Consider the following 20793-nt stretch of genomic DNA (forward strand, 5'->3'; position numbering starts at 1 on the left):
CTCTTTCCTTCTTAATGAGAGATGCAGAACTTGATTTGGCATTTGTGAACTGAGCGTTAAACAACTACTTATATTTTATTTTATTTTATTTATACTAAAATGTATCTCCTCCTATCTAGCCAAAATAGCAGCTATCAACAATTCAATAAATAAAAAAATACAGTATCATTTCGACAACAACAACATATTCAGTTAACCAAATGGGAAATGAATCAAGCACAAGAACAAACAGTGCACCAGTGACCAACAGCTTGGTACAGAACGCATACTCCATGCCCACTTTCAGCGATTATCCTTTTATTACATATATGCTGTCTTTGTGTGTTCTTCCTATGAGAGCTTTGCGAGCAAGAGTTGCAGCAGGCACTACCAGGCAAACAGGGCCTTATTGTCTTCTTTAGAAAGTTCACACAAACAGTTCAATAGCAGTAAGGTATCTCCAAGGAACTTGGATGGCACAATGTCAATCACCATTTTCCTGAGGTCAGCAGGGCTGTTGTGCATGGGGTTGGAGCTCAGGTCTGGTCTTTGCTTCAGGATGCCATAGGTGTTGATGAGAAATTCACTGAACACTGGGTGGACCTCTGTATGATATCCCATTTTCTCCAGGCGGACAGTAAGGTCATGATAGCGCTGGGTCATGGCTCGATACTTTTTCTCATCCACAGACCCATCTAGAGATTTCATGGAGACCTAGGTATTTTCACATATAAAGCTACTGTTAGCACGTTAAGGAAGGGATAATACATCTGACTTTCATTTAGCATCAGCAGGAGCAGAGGTGAAAAGCGACCAAGATAAATGAAAAAGCTGTTCCAGCTTCTTCGGACTCAACTCAGCTGCGACCTGCGGTCTGTTAAAGACTAGAACAAACAAATGAAGCTGAGTTTTACTGGAGGGATTGTTTCCCCAAGACAGAAACAGCTCTAATGAGGGTATTACTTGATATGGCATTGAGTCCGAAGAAGCTGGAACAGCGTAAACGGGAAGTTTAATTGCAAATTCCTGTCATGTATTGGCAACGCAGATAAGAATAGAAAATGAGAAGAAACCCTATTTCTGTACTTATATTATCGATGGTATTGTCTCAGGTGCTAAGTGTTATAAAAGTCTGTAATATTGTTGGACTGTATTAGATTTGTATTCTTGCATGTATGATATATATGATTGGTTGTTATAGTACCCAACATTGTGATTGTTAACCACTTGGAGACACATCAGTTGGTTTTATATATCCTTATAAATTGTAAATAAATGGGTTATTTCATAATTATCACTTTTTATTGGTGTTTGGAGTAGTTGTGTGCCTTTTTGGCACTTTATATAGTACTATTTGTGGACTTCCCATGAATGAGCATCTGTGTAACGTCAGTGGCAACAGGATGCTGAACTAGCTGATCCAGCTGTTCTGATCCTGCATGGCTCTCCTCCAATTAAACACTTCTATTTCAGCTTTTCCCTGCCTGTAACTAATTAAACAGCAATTTAGCCCAGTTTAGCATAAATTTACATGTTCTCCAGTCCTATGAATAAATCTGTTCTGTCATTCTCAATTGCATTAGAACAAATTGAAAGTAGTAAAGTATACTGTCATGCACGGCATGGTTACTTCTTTAACAGTTTACAAGATGACATTACTGCTGGATTAACAACAGTGTAAGGAAGACTCTGTGTAAAGAAATTATGCCAACAAATACTTCACACAGTTGCTTTACACAGCGAAGCTGGGGTTGCACCTGAAATGCTGAGCTCTACTGAGTCATTAATATCTTGATAAAAGACAAAGTTGTCACTCAATGGTGGGACTAATTTACTTGCCTGTTTGATTTTTTCAGGAATATTGGACACTGTGAATCCATAGAGCCGTGTGATTCCAGGAAACACATGTGCAAGGATACGTCTGTCTAACTGGAAGGCAATCTCTCCCACTATGCGTCCGTTTCTCTTGCTGTTTTGAGCAATCTCTAGATCTATAGGGTGTGAAAGAAATGGGAATACGTAATGTTTACATCTGATGTTATCTAGGAGAGGTTAAGAATGCTTGTACTAAAACAAGCGTGTGTCAGATGTATACTTCTCTGAGATGCCAGTCATTCACTCATCATCACATATACTAATAACAAACTCAATTCTTGGAGGGCTGTGTCTTAGGGAGCCAAAATGGCACACACCCCACCCACGGAGGAAGGGAGGTATCACTCTCAGGAGGCTTGGGGGGGAACCCCAAGGTTTGCAGAAGTACGAAAAATAATATTTTCCTTTCCAAAGTGGGATGGAACCCAAAATCAGTCTTGTGAAGACTGCGCGTGCTCAGTGGGCAGAGACCACTGACTGGCTATGAAAGGGGGAAATGGGGAACTGTGTGAAAACAGGAATGGAATGGAGGAGCGTGGAGGAGGCTTGGCTGGCTGGCTAGCTGGCTGGCTGACTGACTTCGGGGGGGATCTACACTACAGCTTTAAAGCGCTTTATAACAGTTTTGACAACTGTTGGAGCCCAGGACACACTGCATATACAGTTTTCAAAACGTTTTCAAAGTGCTTTAAAGCGCTTTAAAAGCAATAGTGTAGATCCCCCCTAGAGGACCCTGTACAGGAGCACTCCACACTGCAACATTTATAACTTAAACCAGAGACTCTGAAAATGGACAGCAGCTGCTGCTGCTGCTGCTGCTGCTGCTGCTGCTGCTGCTGCTGCTGGTGCTGGAAGAGAAGACCAGGATTGATCCTGGGCAAAGCTCCAGAGATAGCATCACCACCCCACTCAGCCCATCCAGCCACTTTGCTGCACCTGTTTAACAAGCAGGCAACTGCTTATTATAGCACTGGTCTTCAGATGTTCCGTTGGGCTATTTGTGGTGTGGCATGCTTTTTGTTTGGTTGTTTTTAATAGATTTACAATGGCCTTCATAGGGCCACACTACTGATGTCCTTAAATACACAGTCCTTCCCTTGAGTGTAGTTCTACCTTTGCCAGTGTGAGAGGCCTAATCCAGACTGCAGGTGTGCAGAACCTTTCTTCTGGTGGTTGGGGGGGGGCAGATTGCAGGCCAGATGTCTAAGTGGGTGTCGCCATGCCCACTGATGTCATCCGGCCCACCCATTTTTATTTTTTCTCTGTGCTGAGATAGACACAGAGTTTGTGGCACCAGCACAGCACCCATGGGGGGGGGGACTGTGCTAAGTGGCTCTGCCAGAGCTAAGAAGAGCGCCCACGTTTCCTGATGCTGGCAGAGTTCTGTCTGCCAGAGCCCAGGGATTGCCATGGCAGCCAGTGTTCCTGTGCAGGCACGACGCAAACCCTAGCAAAAGAAGAGCATCTGCTTTTCTTGGCGCTGGCAACCTGGATCCAATTTCAGATTGGAAGTAACAATGGGGATTCCTGTGCCTGTCACTCCCTTTCCCAATGGCAGAGGGCTGTAGAGGGGCATCTCCCATTGGAGAAAACAGAGAGAATTCCCTCCCTGGAGGCTCTATGGGCTGGATCGGGGAAACCAGGCGGTTGGATCAGGCCTGCAAGCGGGGGGGTTCTGCACTCAGGCTTTAATGCTTTGCCCATTGCTGTCAATCCAGTTTGGAGTCCAATTTGTTTCAGTGGGATCATTTTTGCACTGCAAAAGGCAGGCTTGGGGGTTCCAGCCCAGATTGGGACTGCAGCGGGAGGCAAAGGGTTAAAGCCCCCCCCCCCGGGCTGCTGCCCACTCTAGAGTCCCCAACGCTGGCAATTTGTGGATGGGAAGAACTGGACTCAAGGGCAGAACCATACAGCTAGGATCATGCATAGTTTGACCCTTGTATCATTTGGCCTCTTTTATTATGTTTTGTTTTCCTTTGATTGTTCGCCTTAGGGACAAGAAGTATTAATATTTCGGAAAAACTGCTATAAATCAAAGGAATGAAGGATGGACTATAGATAAAGCAACATGAAATAGAGGGCCTCACATTAAACTGCATGATAATCCATAGAGTTTTGTATATCAGTATGCAGGATTATTAATTAATTTGTATACACCAGTGTTTTTTTATATTTTTTATCCTCACAACCACACTATGATTAGAGGAGACAGAGCGTTGAACTAAGACAGCCTTCCTCAACCTGGGGCGCTCCAGATGTGTTGGACTACAACTCCCAGAATGCCCCAGCCAGCTCGGCTGGCTGGGGCATTCTGGGAGGTGCAGTCCAACACATCTGGAGCGCCCCAGATTGAGGAAGGCTGACCTAAGATCACCCAACCACCTTCACGGCTGAATAGGTCTTCCAGTCCCAACCCTCCACAGTGGTCTTTCCATGTCAATGACCACTTGTCCAAAAATGGATGTTTACCACTTTCCTCCTGGCCATTTTTTTTTCTGCATGCGCAAACTGTTCCCCACCCCTTCTTGGGTTTCAGGCGCAGGCTTGTGTATTTTTAGCCTGCAGGGTGAAAAGTAGCTGCGTAAGCGGAAATTTTGAAAGGAAAAATGGCCGGTGGTGTTCCAGAAAGATTAAGTACCACTTTCTCTCCACTGCTCCTCTTCTCCAAACAGCAGGCCCCTGAGGCTAATTCTCTTGATAAATGTGTTTGTTAAATGCATTTGCACGTAATGTGCAAGTTACTCCATAACGGATCTTGAATCATTTGAAATGCGCTAGCCTCGAAAATATGAGTCCCTCTGAGGCTGAAGGCTCAATGGGTGATGATGACCCAAGGGGCTGTCTGTACATGAGGGAAGCCTCGGGGTGGTTCTGCGGTGGCAACTTCAAGTAGTTCAAAATATGGCAGCCAGGTTGGTCACCAGTACATCTAGAGGTGAGCATATTACCCCAACATTAAAATCACTCCACTGGCTGCCAATTAGTTTCCAGGCAAAGTTCAAAGTGTTGGTCATTACCTTTAAAGCCCTAAACGGTTTGGGTCCAGGTTACCTGCGGGGTCGCCTTCTCCCATATAGTCTGCCAAGCACACTCAGGTCCCCTGGGGTGAACTTACTTCAGTCAGCTAAAACTAGGCTGACATCAGTTTCCCAGAGGACCTTTTCTTCTGTCGCCCCCAGATTGTGGAATGGCCTGCCGGAGGAGATTCGTAAAATTAACTGTGTGTGTGATTTTAAGGCAGCTTTAAAGACTAGCCTTTTCCGGCAGGCCTATCCAGATCAATGTAAAATCATGAATTTTTAAGATGTATTGATTCCTGTTCTAATGTTGTTCCCTGCCTCGATCCAAAGAGAGTGGCGGGTAAGAAATAAATGTATTATTATTATTATTATTATTATTATTATTATTATTATTATTATTATTATTATTATTACAGCACTTATATGATGCAGCAGCCACCACAGAGCCATCCTGGGGCTTTTCCCTTGAAGCTCCAAAGTAAAAAAGTGAAGTTCTCCATTCCTTTGGCAGGGAAAGCCCGGTGAAGTAAGGAGGGGGGAAACGGGACAGCCCGCAGGGTGAGTTGGTGGATCCTCCTCCTCCAATGGATTTAAATCCTACACTCACTCCTTGGAATGGGGAGAGCCTTGCAGGAGCGAAACTGTGGGCTTTGGGGACACGTGGCACCCATGCGCCATCATCAAGGCAGCCCCCAAATTGGCATCTTCAGTCTTGTATTCCTTCACATGAGTATAATGTGAATGTGACCTCCACTGGGCTGTTGTAATTATTATTATTAGTCATGTTAGTCATACTAGTAAAATTTATATTTTTTACTATATAACTGAAATCAAAATTAAAGTACAGAAGGTACACAACAACAAAACCAAGTAATTTGGTTGTCATTTCCACACAACGAAGCTAATAACAATGAGCAGAAACAGAAAAATGTCTCAGGCAGAGCCCTCCCCACCCACAGCATCAGCTGACACCCCCCCCCTAATCCCTCCTGGAAGAGTTGCTCCATGGCAGCCGGAGCCAGGCAGGCTTCTACAGGGAGGGCATATTCCACAGAGCTAGTGCTGCTAATGAGAAGGCCTTGCTCTTAGTAGCCACTAAATGCCAGTCAAGAAGAGAATGGGGGGGGGGGGACCTGAGAAACTTTGGGAAGAAACTGTATGGGGGTTTTTTGAAGCCTTTTTGGGGGCTTTATGAAAAATTAGGGGGAAATGAAGAAAATGGATTATGGGGTGTTTTATTTTAGCATGAAGAATAAAATATTTAAGACAAGGTGTTCAGATATTTACTTTTCCAAATGATTTCTAAAAACTATGTGCAGTATCAGATTATTACAATTTCTGTGCACCGAGGACAAGCAAGTCCTAGGTTGCAAACTGAGTATACAACTCGCAAATGCAAAAGCAAGATACATTTCTGCCTCTAGGGGGCAGCACTGCCATTGAAGCAGAGACTGAAACTGTGTCTGATTAAATTTCATGCATATTCATTGAATTGGGATTTGGTGCTTTATGTCAACTTAACACTGTGGAGGACTAGCAGAGACATAAATAATTTTCTTTGTTACTAATGTTGATAGTTTCTTCTGTTGTTTTTTAAAATTGTGTTGTTGTTTTTTTGTTGTTTTTTTGCCTGCTCCTCATAAACTGGCAAAAACCAAAGAGGTTCCTTACAGTTCAAGTGTTCCTAACAGTTCAGGAGCTTGTAGCTCCATTTGTTACCAAAGAAAGTAAAAACTTTAAAAAGTAAATTCAGTTTGTAATAATAATTTGAATACACTGTACTTTTAATATACCAAATGTAATAATTTTATGCCAAACAACTTGGACATAATTACATTTTATGTTCCTAAAGTAACGAAGTGACTTTCAATCTGTAAAATGTGTTAATTTTGCTTTATTTCAATTTTTCCAAAAATTTCTGTTTCTTTCTGGAAAAACCCTGGGGAAAATGTTTTTTTTTTTCCCCCACGGCTTCAAAATTTCCAGAAACTTTACATCTCTAGTCTCACCTGGGCTGGACCTCACTTGTGCTCATACAAACAAATGTGTCTATGTCCATGTAGGAGAGGACAGTTTGCACTCAGGTTTTCTTTTACCCCACAGAGGCCCAAAAGACCCCCTTATTTGAGAAGACAACACTTGCATTTATCACAATGCTTTTTCACCTCATAATGTCTTCATCACCCATCACTAGCAACATCTCAGTATTACCATTTAAGTAGAATGTATGGAACTTCCTTAACTTGTCTGTGCCTGGTGCATCTGAAAACCAGACTCTCTTCTTCCTGGGCATCTCTTGAGATTCAAGCTGTGATTGTTCTATGCTTGAATCCTGGGCACTACTTAAAAAGTGATAGGGCTGCCTTTCGGAAACCCCTGTGGAAGAACTTCCCTTGTGGATTTTGAGGTCATCTGAAAATGGGGTCTGTGCCTGGACGTCTTGCTTGTTTGACGCACTGGTAGGGTTTGAGGAATCTAATTCTTCTGCCCATGTTGATGAGTGACTTGGCGTATCTTTTGAACTGAGTAGTCTTCCAGCCTTGTACTGAGCTACAACAAAGTGCATTTAGTGATAGGTGACTTTAAAAATACAAAGAAACAGCAAGACAAGAAAATTACTGTCTGCATACATTTTGTTCTTGAAATATCTGTGATAATTGTGGATGCTCATATATTTTAAAATTATATTCTAGAAATGTGGAGATTAACAGATAGACAGAAATGTGGACCCAACAGTTCCAAAGAAACTTATATTCCACACCTAGAAGGATAGAGACCAACCATCTATTAGGCAGTGGAATGAAGAGTTTACTACTCTTGCTGCATTTGAACATGTAACTTACCATGGTCAATTTCGTCTGGATGCTTATTTAAATGGTCTACTTATACTAACATGCATACAAGCAGTTGGTTCCCCTCAAATACAGTTTGCAGAGAAAAATCAAATCTAACAAAAGGTTTAACTTAACAGTGAGGCATTATAAATTTAATAAATAAATAAATGTATACAAAGGAAGTGAGGCAAGTGGCTACAAGGAGGAGGGCCTTCTCTGCTGTGGCATCCCGGCTGTGGAATGAGCTCCCTAAGGAGGTTCGCTTGGCACCTACGTTATATGCTTTTAGACGCCAGGTGAAGACCTTTTTATTCTCCCAGCATTTTAACAGTCTGTAAATAAATTTTAACTTTGCTGTTTTAAATTTGTATTTTAAATTTGTATTTTTGCATTGCTGCTGTTTTTATCTTTGGTTGTGCTTTTATATTGTATTTTACATTATGGTTGTATACTGTTGTTTTATACTTCGAATTGTCTTAATTTTGTAAACCGCCCAGAGTGCTTCGGCTATTGGGCAGTACAGAAATGCAATAAAATAAATAAATAAATAAATAAATAAATAAATAAATAAATAAGTAAATGTATACCCATACATGCTGATAGTAGAGCAGCACCATATATTGTTTTCACACCACAGTGTAGCTTAGGGAGCAAACTAGATAGTGTCGGGGAGGGGGGGAGAGATAGGATTTTTCTGATTCCCAAATCTGTGGTCAGAGGCAGCTCCACTCTCGGACCCAGGAGTCTGAACCAGCCAAAATGCAGGGGGGGCCGGGGGGGGCACGGAGGCCAAAATCGCCTCCATGCTCTTCCCACTTTGCATAGGTTGCCCATCAGCCTTTGAGTCCAGAGGGTGATGGGCATCCAGTTACCATGAGATGATATTCTCATGCTAATTAGTACAGAGAATTCGAGAACACATTTACCATTGGTGTGGTGATGTGTTTGGTAGAATGGTCATCTGAAACACCAACACTTGCTTCAAATTAACTGAATTATATTCCCCATCAGATGAATAAAAGGTGGGCATAAGAGGATATTAATTATCTTACTGTTACTTGAAAGCAATCTCAAGATTTAAGCAGTACGAGTTATGTTTTATGTTTTACTAGTTTGTCAAGTTCACTTAGAGGCTTCCTTCAGAAGTCTTGTCCAGACAAAGAGCACAAAAAGGAAGGCAAAAGTCCAAAAAGAAATGCAAGCAAACAAGCATTGAAAATGAATTTTGTGCTCATGTTGCTGGTAAGATAATGCTAGTAACCAACAACATTTTAAAAACATACAACAGCAGGAAAATCTGCTATCATTCCTATGGCTGATGCTGCAGGCAGGGATGACAGTTACAAAAGGCAGAGGGACTGTAGGACAGCCTTCCTCAACCTGGGGCGCTCCAGATATGTTGGACTACAACTCCCAGAATGCCCCAGCCAGCTCTGGCTGGGGCATTCTGGGAGATGCAGTCCAACACATCTGGAGCGCCCCAGGTTGAGGAAGGCTGCTGTAGGAAGACAAGGGAATTGAATGGATACTAAGGGGGGATAGCAAGATTGCAGAGAAGTCAAATCAATTCTTTGCATCTGTCTTTACCATGCTTAAACAAACATTTTCAGGAAGAGGGTCTGTGGAGCTGAGGCAACTACTGACAAGAGAAGAAGTTCTGGACCTTATTGTCATACTGAAAACAAACGAATAACTGGATCTAAATGTCAAATTGCTGATCTTATCAAAATAATGTAACAAGTTCCTAAGATCAGTTTTTTATATTACAGGACTGGAAAGCAACCAATATAATAGCATTTTTAAGAAAAGGGATTCAAGAAATTACAGACTGATTAGCATAATGTCTGTTCAAGGTAAATCGGTGGAAGATGTTATTAAAGCTAAAATTAAGGAGCATATTGATGGACAAGTCTTGCTGAAGAAGAATCAGCACAGCTTCTGCAAGGGTGCATCCTGCCTAATATTTTAGAGTTCTTTGAGAGTGTCAAAAAGAGAATGGACAGAGGTATTCCATTGAACATAGTTTACTTGAACTTCCAAAAGGCTTGTCACAATGTTATGAGATAAGAAGAAAAAAGTCCTCTTATAGATCCATTTGAACTTGTTCATAAATGAACTGAACAAGTTGTGGACAATGATAAATTATTTAGGGTGGCTAAAACAAAAATGAACAGTGAAGAGCCTCAAAAGGATCTCTCCAATCTGGGGAAATGGGCATTAAACTGGCAAATGTGGTTCAATGTAATTTAATGTAAGCAAGCGTAATGATTCACATTAAGGCAAATAACCCCAACATAAACACTGATGGGGTTTGAGCTCACAGTGATAGACCAGAAGAGCAATCCTTGGACTATGGGAAGAGCTGAATGAAAACCTCGATCCCATATGTGTCTGCTGTGAAAAAGACAAATTCCATGCTAGGGATGATTAGGAAATGAATAAAATTATTATTATTATTTAAAAACTGCCAATATTATAATTTATACAAATCTATTGTTCAACCATTCTTGGAATACTGTGTATAACTCTGGTCGCTGAACCTCTAAAAGGATATTATAGAGCTGGAAAACGTGCAGAAACAGACAACGAACATTATCAAGGGGCTGAAGCAACTTCCCCATAAGGGAAGGTTACGAAGTTTGGAGGGATTTTTTGCTTAGGAAGCCGGCAAACAATGAAGGACATCACGCGCCTGGTGTGGAGAATGTGGATAGGGAGACATTACTCTTCCTCTCTCTAAATACTAGAACTCAAGGCCATCCCATGAAGCTGATCAGTGGGAGATAAAAGGAAGTATTTTTCACACAGCCCATATTTAGACTATGGAATTCACTACCAGAAAATGTAGGGATGGCTGCCAATTTGAATGGTTTTAAAAGTGGATTGGAATAATTCATGGAGGTTAAGGCTACAAATGACTACAAGTCCTGATGGCTAAATATTACTTCCAGTATCAGAGGCAGCATGGCTGTGTGCACAAGTTGCTGGGGTGGGAGGGTGCTGTTACACTTATGTCCTGCTTCTGGTCTTCCCATGGGGATCTGGTTGGCCACTGTGGGAACAAAAAGCTGGACTAGATGGGCCCTTAGTCTAATTCAGCAGGGTTTTTCTTTATGTTCTTATATTTAAACAAGAGGGGAGGGCAATAAAGGAATGAAACGGGAACTAGATAGATAGATAGATAGATAGATAGATAGATAGATAGATAGATAGATAGATGGATGAGAGAGGGTAGAGATTAGAGCGAGAGAGAGAGTCAACTATTGCTTTTACATTAATATAAACTTTCAATTTTGCATACCACTGCAAACCACCTGAATTGCTCTGACATTTAGAAATGGCACCTCCTGTGCTTGATGAAGCAAAAGAAACTCCCTGGTCACAAGTGGGAAGCATCAATGGCTAAAGAAAAAATGGCTGAGAGGAACCTGGCTGCCATTTAAATTGCCCCAGAGATCAGAAGTTCTTATATACCATGATTATAAATAATACATTCTATGTTTGTTCTCATGGGTTGAAACTGGGTCATGTTCAAATGAGCCTAAGAGTAAGCTCAGGGCACGATCCAACAGGGGCGCTGCACCCCTGCCGATTCTGTTGTAGCCACCACTTCTGCAACCAGGATTTAGTGCTTCCTGAAGCAGGCTTGTTTATGGAATGGGTCAAGTCAGCAGAACTCACATAAGGGAGCTTAGTAAACCTGTCCCGATCCAGAATGAATATTTCTAGTCATTTCAGGACTTCCTCTATGAAGCTTTAACTCTCCAATGCATAAACCATGGTCAAATTGGATACTGCCCTCAGCCCCCTGCCACCTTCCCATGCACACACACACACACACACACACACACACACACACACACATGTGTATACATACACACAGTTGACATCAGGTGACAATTTCTCACCAATGCTAAGTGGTAATGGAGTTTGAGCTTTATCACCTCCAGGGAAAGGGCCATCTGTTAGCCAAGCTTTCTTCAGCATGGAGATATCTGTGGATTCCTCAAGCTGTTTTCCTCCAATGGTAGAACATGACGTGCTTGTCAAGCGTGTGGACTTCCTCTCCCCACTTCTGGGCTGAAAAAGGGGCACATCGTTGTGAAGCTGCCTAACTTGTGCCTGGGCACTGGGACAGGGCAGAACCGTGGTCTCCTTGGAGATGATGGATGGAGGATAATTGAAATCTTCTCTTCCAATATGCTGAGCTGCTGCTACAACAACGACAACGACAACAACCAGTGTTACCAACTACAGCCAGGAATGCTATGGGCATATTTGCAACTGACTAGAGTCTAAGAACCAGCTCTAACATATAGTTTGGCAGAATGACCTTATGAAGTTATCAACTTAGTTCAGGTAAAAGATACATCAAAATCAATTGCTATCTAACATGTCCAGGTACAAATGTTCAAAGGATCACTTCAGAATATCGTTCCTAAAAGTAGGCAGCGATATTTCAAAACTTATACCCTGGTCTTATGCATGTTTATCAGAACCTCCACCAACGCCCCATGGGGCTGACTTCCCAGTCAGTGTGTTTAGCTTTCATCCTAGGGCCCTTCCACACGTCGTCCCCAGAGCGCATCTATTCAACCCCAGTGCACTCTGAGGACGATCGTGAAACTTGCCTATAAAAGAAACGATGAAAAGACGTCCTCCGCGCCGGCGCCGGCGCTACCCAGCTTCCTGCTTCCCGCCCGGGACGGATAGCTTGGCGGAAGAAGGCAGAGGAGAGAGCGGAAGCAGCTCTCTCTCCAACCTTCTTCAAAAAAAGCTTTTTTTCGTCGTTTCGTTGTTTCTTTTATAGGCAAGTTTCACAATCGTCCTCAGAGTGCACTGGGGTTGAATAGATGCGCTCTGGGGACGACGTGTGGAAGGGCCCCTATTCCTGAAGGCCATTGGGTTTGCATCCTGACCAGGCCCCCATCTTGACAGCAGTGCATTGGCACTGTGAGCCTTCAAATCCCCATTATTATTATTATTATTTATTTATATAGCACCATCAATGTACATGATGCTGTACAGAGTAAAACAGTAAATAGCAAGACCCTGCCGCATAGGCTTACATTCTAATAAAATCATAATAAAACAATAAGGAGGGGAAGAGAAAGGCACAGGGTAGGGTAAACAGGCACTGGGTAGGGTAAAACTAACAGTATAAAGTCAGAACAAAATCAAGTTTTAAAAGCTTTAGGAAAAAGAAAAGTTTTTAGCTGAGCTTTAAAAGCTGCGGTTGAACTTGTAGTTCTCAAATGTTCTGGAAGAGCGTTCCAGGCATAAGGGGCAGCAGAAGAGAATGGACGAAGCAGAGCAAGGGAAGTAGAGACCCTTGGGCAGGTGAGAAACATAGCATCAGAGGAGCGAAGAGCACGAGCGGGGTAATAGTGTGAGATGAGAGAGGAGAGATAGGAAGGAGCTAGACAGTGAAAATCTTTGTAGGTCAACAGGATAAGTTTATATTGGATTCTGAAGTGAATTGGAAGCCAATGAAGAGATTTCAGCAGTGGAGTAACATGGTCAGAGCGGCGAGCCAAGAAGATGATCTTAGCAGCAGAGTGGTGAACAGAAACCAACGGACTGATGTGAGAAGAAGGAAGGCCAGTGAGAAGAAGATTGCAGTAGTCCAACCGAGAAATGAACAAGAGTCTTGGCAGAAGAGACAGACAAAAATGATCGAATCTTGGCAATATTATACAGGAAAAAATGACAGGATTTAGCTACTGCCTCAATATGAGGAATAAAGGAGAGCGAGGAATCAAATATAAAGCCAAGACTACGAGCTTCCTTGACCGGAGTAAGCGTAACATCATTGACAGTAAGAGAGAATGAGAGATGAGGAGAAGGTTTAGGAGGAAAAACAAGCAATTCAGTCTTTGCCATATTAAGTTTCAAACGACGATGAAGCAACCAAGCTGAGATATCTGAGAGACATGCCGAGATACGATCGTGAACATCAGGAAGGAGAGAACATGGGGGTTGTGGCAGGAGGGGAGGGAGGAGCCGCTCTGCCACACCACTGGATGGGTGCCACTGTGGCTCAGTGCATCCCTCCTTGGTTTCCCCCCCCCCCCTTTACCTTGCTCTCCTGGGAGGACGGGGCTAATCTTGGCTCTCCCCAGAGAAGGCGGCCAGGCAGCCGAAGGAGAGAGTGAGGGGGTTGTGACACGGGGGAGGGAGGAGCCGCCTGCCCCTGTCTCAGCGCACCAGCGCACCAGCAATTGTTTGGGGGGTATGATTTTACGCAGAGGCAGACCAGCAGTCAGTCAATTTGTTTGGCTGTCAACTGCCACCTGTCTTGGCCCATCGCACTTGGCTCTACTTTGGCTTTTTTCCCTCTTTAACTGTGCTGCACCAGGGGTCCACGGAGGCATGTAGCCAGCCCAGCAGCCATTTGGCTTGCTGCACCACCCCTCCCCCTGTTGCTGCCGATGGTGACCCAATCTGGGTTCGCCAGTGGCTGGCGATACACCTCTGGCATAAAGCCGGAGGAGGGGGATAGATGGAAGATGTGTGTCTGCCTTTCGCTGGCTTGAAAAAGTCGGGGTGAGTGCCCGACCTTTTTAAGCGAGGCTTTCGGGGGAATGCCTCGGGAGGGCGCCATGATGGCGGCAGCATCATACAGACGACCTGCCGCCACTGTGGACCCACCCCGGGGCAAACCCCTCCTCAAGGCAGGCCCCTACACTGAGTTTCACTAGTGGCACCACAGCCATTTTCCATTTGGGTCATTTTAAAGAGGAGGGAAAGGAGAAGAGCGACCAGCATCCCTTTCTCTTTGATCTGTGCAGCTTTTCCACTCTTGCAAGAGACTCTGTACTAGCACAAATTCCCTCTTCTATACATTAATATGTTTTGCCCGACTATAACAAAAGTTATTTTATAGAACAGGCAAACACTCTTTTTGCAGAAGTAAGGAGGAGAGAAGTAAAGATTGGGCCACCGTCGATTTAGAGGCACAGTCTGGATTATTCATTTAGCATCAACTTGTAAAGGTAGGCAGATTGATTTCTCTCCATCATGGATGATTTTAGGTGGGAAACAATTTCATCACAGCAGCATGAAATGCTTTTTGGCACAGAAATGCACAGCTGTGAGTCTCCACTATGGGACATGCAAAACGCAAGGATGGATCTTTCTCTTTTAGTGCAATGGAAACTAGGGTCCCATCTTGCCAGCAGCAGATTGGTGCCGGGAGGCCTCAGGCTCCTGCCCTCCCGCTCCTTCCTGGCACCTGCACCAGAAGGAGCGCAAGTGCAAAATGTGGGGAGGGGGAGGAACAGGGTAGCAAGAGGGGGGAGGAAGAGAGGGATGTGAACTGGCTCTCCTCCTTCTTACTGCCCCATTCCTCCCCTCCCCACATTTCCTCCCTCTCTAAATGCGAAGGATTGCATCTACAGATAAAAAAAGGGGTGTGGAAGGAACGGGGCAATGAGAGGGAAGTCAGAGGGAGGAGAACCAGTTCACATCCCTGTCTTCCTCCCACTCTCACTGCCCCATTCCTCTTCCCCCCTTTTTTATCTATAGATGTGATCCTTCACATCTATAAATAATAATAATTTTAAAAAAAATGGGGAGCCAGAGGGGGAGGAAGACAGGAACACGAACCAACTCTCCTCCCTCTGACCTCCCTCTTATTGCACCGTTCATTACACACATTGGGTTTTTTAATCTGTGAAGGATCGCATCTATAGATAAGAAATTAAAAAATGGGGGTGTAAGAGGAACGGGGCAGCAAGAGGGAGGTCAGAGGGAGGTTCTCTCACTTCCACCCCGTCTGGCTGTCCCATTCCTCTCCCCCCTTATTTAATTATTTATTTTTATCTATTGATTGATTTAAAACATTTGTATCCTAACCTATATCACTAGGATTTCAAGGTGGCATACAGGATCACATCTATAGATTAAAAAAAATTAAAAGAGGAAGGGAAGGAATGGGGCAGCCAGAGGGGGAGGAAGAGAGGGATGTGCGGTGCCCGAACCATCCCTCCTCCAGCCAATGGTGACCAATCAGCAGTTGCCATCAGCTGTGGCATGCCTCCGTGTCCAAAAAAAGTCAGGGTAAGTGCTCCCAACTTTTTTGGAGCGGAGTTTAGGAGGTTTGCCCCTGGATGGCTTCGGGATGGTGACTGCGTCATATAGTTGTCCAGCCACCACTCCGATTCCACCCCGGGGCAAACCCTTCGTCAAGACAGGCTCTGGGTTCAACACTGGAAACCTATAATGAGCCAACGGCAACAGTTAGTAGACATGGAATAAGAGGAGAGATCCTCTTATGGATCAGTAACTGGTTAAAGAACAGAAAGCAGAGAGTAGGAATAAATGGTCAATTCTCCTGATGGAGGGAAGTAAATAGTGGGGTCCCACAGGGATCGGTATTGGGACCAATTCTTTTCAGCCTGTTCATAAATGATCTGGAATTAGGAGCAGTGAAGTGGTCAAGTTTGCTGACGACACCAAATTATTTAAGGTTGTTAAAACACAAAGGGATTGTGAAGAGCTCCAAAGGGATCTCTCCAAGCTGGGCATCCAAATAGCAGATGTAGTTCAATGTAAGCAAGTGTAAAAAAACCCAACTTCAAGTATAACCTAATGGGATCTGAGCTGGCGGTGACCAAACAAGAAAGAGATCTTGTGATTGTGGTGGACAGTTGGGTGAAAGTGTCAACCCAGTGTGCGGCCCCTGTAAAGAAGGCAAACTCCATGTTAGGTATTATAAGAAAAGGAATTGAGAATAAAACAGCCAGTATCGTACTGCCGTTATACAAATCTATGGTGCAACCACACTTAGAATACTGTGTAAAGTTCTGGTCACCACACCTAAAAAAGGATATTATAGAGCTGGAAAAAGTGCAGAAAAGGGCACCTAAAATTATTATGAGGGTGGATCATCTCCCCTACGAGGGAAGGTGACATCAACTGTGATTGTTTAGCTTGGAAAAAAGGAGACTAACTGGAGACATGATAGAGGTGTACAAAACTATGCATGATATGGAGAATGTGGACAGGGCAACATTTTTCTCCCTCTCTCAAAATACTAGAACCCAATGGGGTCATCCCATGAAACTGATTGGTGGGAGATCCAGGACAAATAAAAGAAAGTACTTCTTCACACAGCACATAGTTAAATTGTGGGACTCACTAGCACAAGATGTAGTGATGGCCACCAATCTGGATGGCTTCAAAAGGGATTGGATAAATTCCTGGAGCAAAGGCTATCAATGGCTACTAGCCCTGATGGTTGTGTGCTATCTCCAGTATTCAAGGTAATAAGCCTGTGTGCACCAGTTGCTGGGGAACATAGTCGGGAGGGTGCTGTTGCAACATGCCCTGCTTGTTCATCCCTAACCGATGGCTGGTTGGCCACTATGTGAACAGAGTGTTGGACTAGATGGACCCTTGGTCTGAACCAGCATCAGGGCACTTCTTAGGTTCTATGAGGGCCAATAAACTGAAGCTGAATCCTGATAAGTCGGAAGCTCTGTGGATTGGTGGCTCCCGAGTCCTGGAATTAGGTAAGCGACCTGCTCTGGATTGGGTTGCACTCCCTCTGAAGGAGCAGGTGGACTCTGTGGCATGGAGTATCTGGGGCCAGCTTTGGCTGATCCACCAGCTACGACCTTTCCTGGACAGGCAAAACCTAGCCACAGTGGTGCATGCACTGGCAACTTCCCGATTAGACTACTGCAATACACTTTATGTAGGGTTGCCCTTGAAGACGACTTGGAAGTAGCAGCTAGACTGCTGGCAGGCACATCCTAGAGACCACATAACACCGGTCTTAAAAGAATTGCACTGGCTGCCTATACGCTTCCGGCCAGAATTCAAGATGCTGGTAATGACATTTAAAGCCCTAAATGACTTGGAACCTCGATACTTGAGGGCGCGCCTCTCCTTATATCTGCCTGCCCGAGACTTGAGATCTGTTGGAGGCACCCTCCTCCGCATCCCACCAATGCAACACATATGCTGTGGTGGGACATGGGAGAGGGCTTCCTCTGTGGTGGCACCCCGACTGTGGAGTGCCCTCCCCTTGGAGACCCGACTGACACCAACGCTGACTCTATTCCAGCACCAAGTAAAATCATGACTTTTTAACAAAGCCTTTAATTGTTAAATTCACCAAGCTCGCACATTGTTTTAACTGTTTTGTTTTTACTGCTTTTAAATTATATTCTGGTTTTAACTTGATTAATGGTTTGTTTTTAGCTGTGTATATGTATTGTTTTACATTGTATGATTTTATCTGTACGCCACCCTGAGATCCTAGTGATATAGGGCGAGATCCAAATGTTTTAAATAAATAAATTTGTCTAATTGTGTGCTGTAAAATCAGATATGTGACCAAGGCTATGTTCAGGTGGGCACACCCCCTTGGTGCTGGACACACACCCCTGGGGCTGGACATGTTGGTAGGGCCGACCATGTCATCCTCCTTTTGGTGTTCTGGGTCATGTCTCTTCACTGGGGATGTTGAAAGAATCCATTTGGGAGGGTGTGGAACTTGGCAAGCTTTTGCCAGCCTCCTCCTCCCCAGTCTGACATCCACCAGCTGGCCCAGCTCAGTCCACACTGAGCCAGGCCAGCTGACAGATCTCCTGCCTTTGTATGGTGGCACAGGGGCAGTAATCTGGTCTAGAAGGTTTTCAAACAAAGATGATAGACATTCGTTCCATTTTCATTTTATCAGGAAAGTAAAGCGTTCAGACTGGAACACCCTCCTTGAGGCTGCCCCATATCTGTGGGTGTGGGTGTGAGTGAATGAAGGGTGAGTTAGGCCCATATTCAACTTTTTTCCCACTGAAGCTCTGGGCTGCTAAAGAGTGTCATTTGGACAAGGAGGTCGGGGCCATTGTAGGTTTCCATTATCTGTGCAAATATTTGGTCCGAGGGTTTCATTCAAATAGGATTACTACATCATGCCTGTGTGAGTTGTGCATATAAATTTAGGCACACACATACACAAGGATGTACTTATAATTTGTTTGCCGTTAAAGGGCTTTTCATAAACTGGCATAGCTTACTTCTTACCTCCTTTTACTAATGAACCAGCTTCAGGATATGTTGGAGAAATCTGAGATGCTAATAACTGAACCTGACTGCTGTTTTCACACTGCTGACCCAACAATATGCGTAATTCATAGTTTTCCTTGAGCAGCCGGATTTCATTTTTCAGGTGTGCATTTTCTTCCTGAATTCTTTTCATCCACTGTCTCTCTTCGGTCATCCTCTTCTTTCTCCGTAATGAGGAAGGATTAATTTGTAAGGGACAGCCTTGGCTGGACAGGTCACTTGTCCCAGTGCTTTGAAAGGCTGACGGGAAACTCCTCAGGCTTAGAATGTTCCTACACTATTGTGATGTCACTAGTTCTTAGCGGAACACTCTGTTGCTCCACTAAAATCATTTATTTGGGTAAAACCTGGCCTTTCTGCAGTGGAATTCATGGTACAGTTGGAATGGTGAATTAAGTAGGCTCTCTATAAGCATCCACATAGATCTTTGCTTATGAGTATCTAGTCACATGGTCATATTGGTCTGTCTATGAATATTGGCTCAAAACGGTACTGAAGAAACACGAAATCAAATAAAATAGTAAAATACCTAGCACATCTCAATGGAGACCTTATGCAGGACCACAGAAAGAACCAACCAACCAACCCATACTACAGATTATACATACTTCATAATGGGCAAAGCTATCCCAACCACTACAAAAGGTAAAGTGAGGGAGATTTAGATGGGGAATCGCAGCTCATCCTCCAGCAGAGAGGAGTTAATGACCTGTTTACCCTGAAGGAATTAAACCCACAGAAAGTCCTGTGAGCAGAGGAGAACTGCTAGTGGTTTTTCTGATGGTAGTAATAGTGCTCAATTCCTACTTTGCCTCAGTCTTCTCCCAAAAGCGGGTCTATGACCCCCTTGGAAAAAGTGAAGCAGAAGTTGAGGGGGCAGGATTACAGTTTGAGATTGATAAACAAATGGTCAAAGAACACCTAATTTCCTTGAATGAGTTCAACTCTCCAGGGCCCGATGAACTGCATCCTAGAGTAATGAAGGAGCTAGCGGAAGAACTCTCAGAACCTTTGTCTATTATCTTTGCAAAATCATGGAAGACGGGTGAGGTGCTGGACGACTGGAGGAGGGCTAACGTTGTCCCTATCTTCAAAAAGGGCAAAAAAGAGGAACCTGGGAACTACAGACCAGTCAGTCTGACATCCATCCCTGGGAAAATTCTGGAGCAGATTATAAAGAAGTCAATCTGTAAATACCTTGAAATCAATGCGGTGATCACTAGAAGCCAACATGGATTTGTCAAGAACAAGTCCTGTCAGACTAATTTGATCTCATTTTTTGATAGGGTAACCTCCCTTGTGGACTGTGGGAATGCTGTGGACGTCATATATCTTGACTTCAGCAAAGCTTTTGACAAAGTACCACATGACCAAACCTCGTTTGTATCGGACTGGAAACCTCTGATAGAATATATGCAAGAGTTGCAAAAGAATGATTTATATGTTTGTGGTTTTTACATATAATCTGTGGTCTTAATACATAATACTGTGATGACTAAAGTGAAGTAATAGATAGCCCATATGCCTGCCATGAAGAATGCCTTAAATGGAATATGGCCTTATATGTTCTGTATGTGTTTTTACTAGTTGTACTGTATTGTATGGTTAATTAAGTGTGTGACGTTCTGTTAAGTTTTTTCTTTCTTTCTTCTTTTGTAGAAAATAATAAAATTGTAAAACTTAAAGAAAACTATTTTAGTTCTGTGTTGTCTCATTCATGCTTTTTTATATACGCATTGTTGAAGCTCCTGGAAGAAGGCCTAATAAACAGCAAGAGGCCAAAATATGTTGGGCTTGTTTCCAATTAATTCATTTCTAGCAACCTGAGACTATTCTCCCTTTTCGTGTCCCTTAACAACATGTTTTATTTTGTGGGAAATTGACGCCGACTAGGATCTTTGTCTGGAACGGAAAGTCCGTAGGCACTCCAGCACGCAATCCATGGATATGATCAGCCCCAGCAGAACTTCCAGGACGTGGATCTTTACCCACAGAAAAATCTTTTGACAGTA

General features: G+C 43.7%; 1 protein-coding gene across 2 annotated transcripts; it reads right to left on the reverse strand.

The window, feature by feature from the left end:
* Positions 1–297: 297 nt before the first annotated feature.
* SPATC1L (spermatogenesis and centriole associated 1 like) lies at positions 298–18935 on the reverse strand. Of its 2 annotated transcripts, none has more exons than XM_063118559.1 (5): positions 18740–18935; positions 11653–11916; positions 7086–7424; positions 1819–1970; positions 298–693 (listed from the first exon to the last, which is right to left on the reverse strand). In XM_063118559.1, the coding sequence occupies exons 1-5, from the start codon at positions 18933–18935 to the stop codon at positions 367–369; spliced, it is 1278 nt and encodes a 425-aa protein (XP_062974629.1). In that variant the 3' UTR covers positions 298–366. The 2 variants fall into 2 exon arrangements, with proteins under 2 accessions (XP_062974629.1, XP_062974628.1); XM_063118558.1 differs by having other exon boundaries at positions 7086–7405; positions 11586–11916.
* Between the last annotated feature and the right edge of the window lie 1858 nt (positions 18936–20793).

Source organism: Elgaria multicarinata, chromosome 2 (genome assembly GCF_023053635.1).
Source record: "Elgaria multicarinata webbii isolate HBS135686 ecotype San Diego chromosome 2, rElgMul1.1.pri, whole genome shotgun sequence".
NCBI lineage: Eukaryota > Metazoa > Chordata > Lepidosauria > Squamata > Anguidae > Elgaria > Elgaria multicarinata.

Bases quoted from the DNA above. Each gene is read 5' to 3' on its own strand.
- SPATC1L (XM_063118558.1), bottom strand. From the start codon at position 18,935: ATGACCGAAGAGAGACAGTGGATGAAAAGAATTCAGGAAGAAAATGCA. The intron at 11,917-18,739 runs GTAAGAAGTAAG...TTGTAGCAGCAG, and splicing joins TGGTTCATTAGTAAAAGGAG to CTCAGCATATTGGAAGAGAA. The intron at 7,406-11,585 runs GTATGTATACAC...CAAGGCTGGAAG, and splicing joins TCACCTGATGTCAACTGTGT to ACTACTCAGTTCAAAAGATA.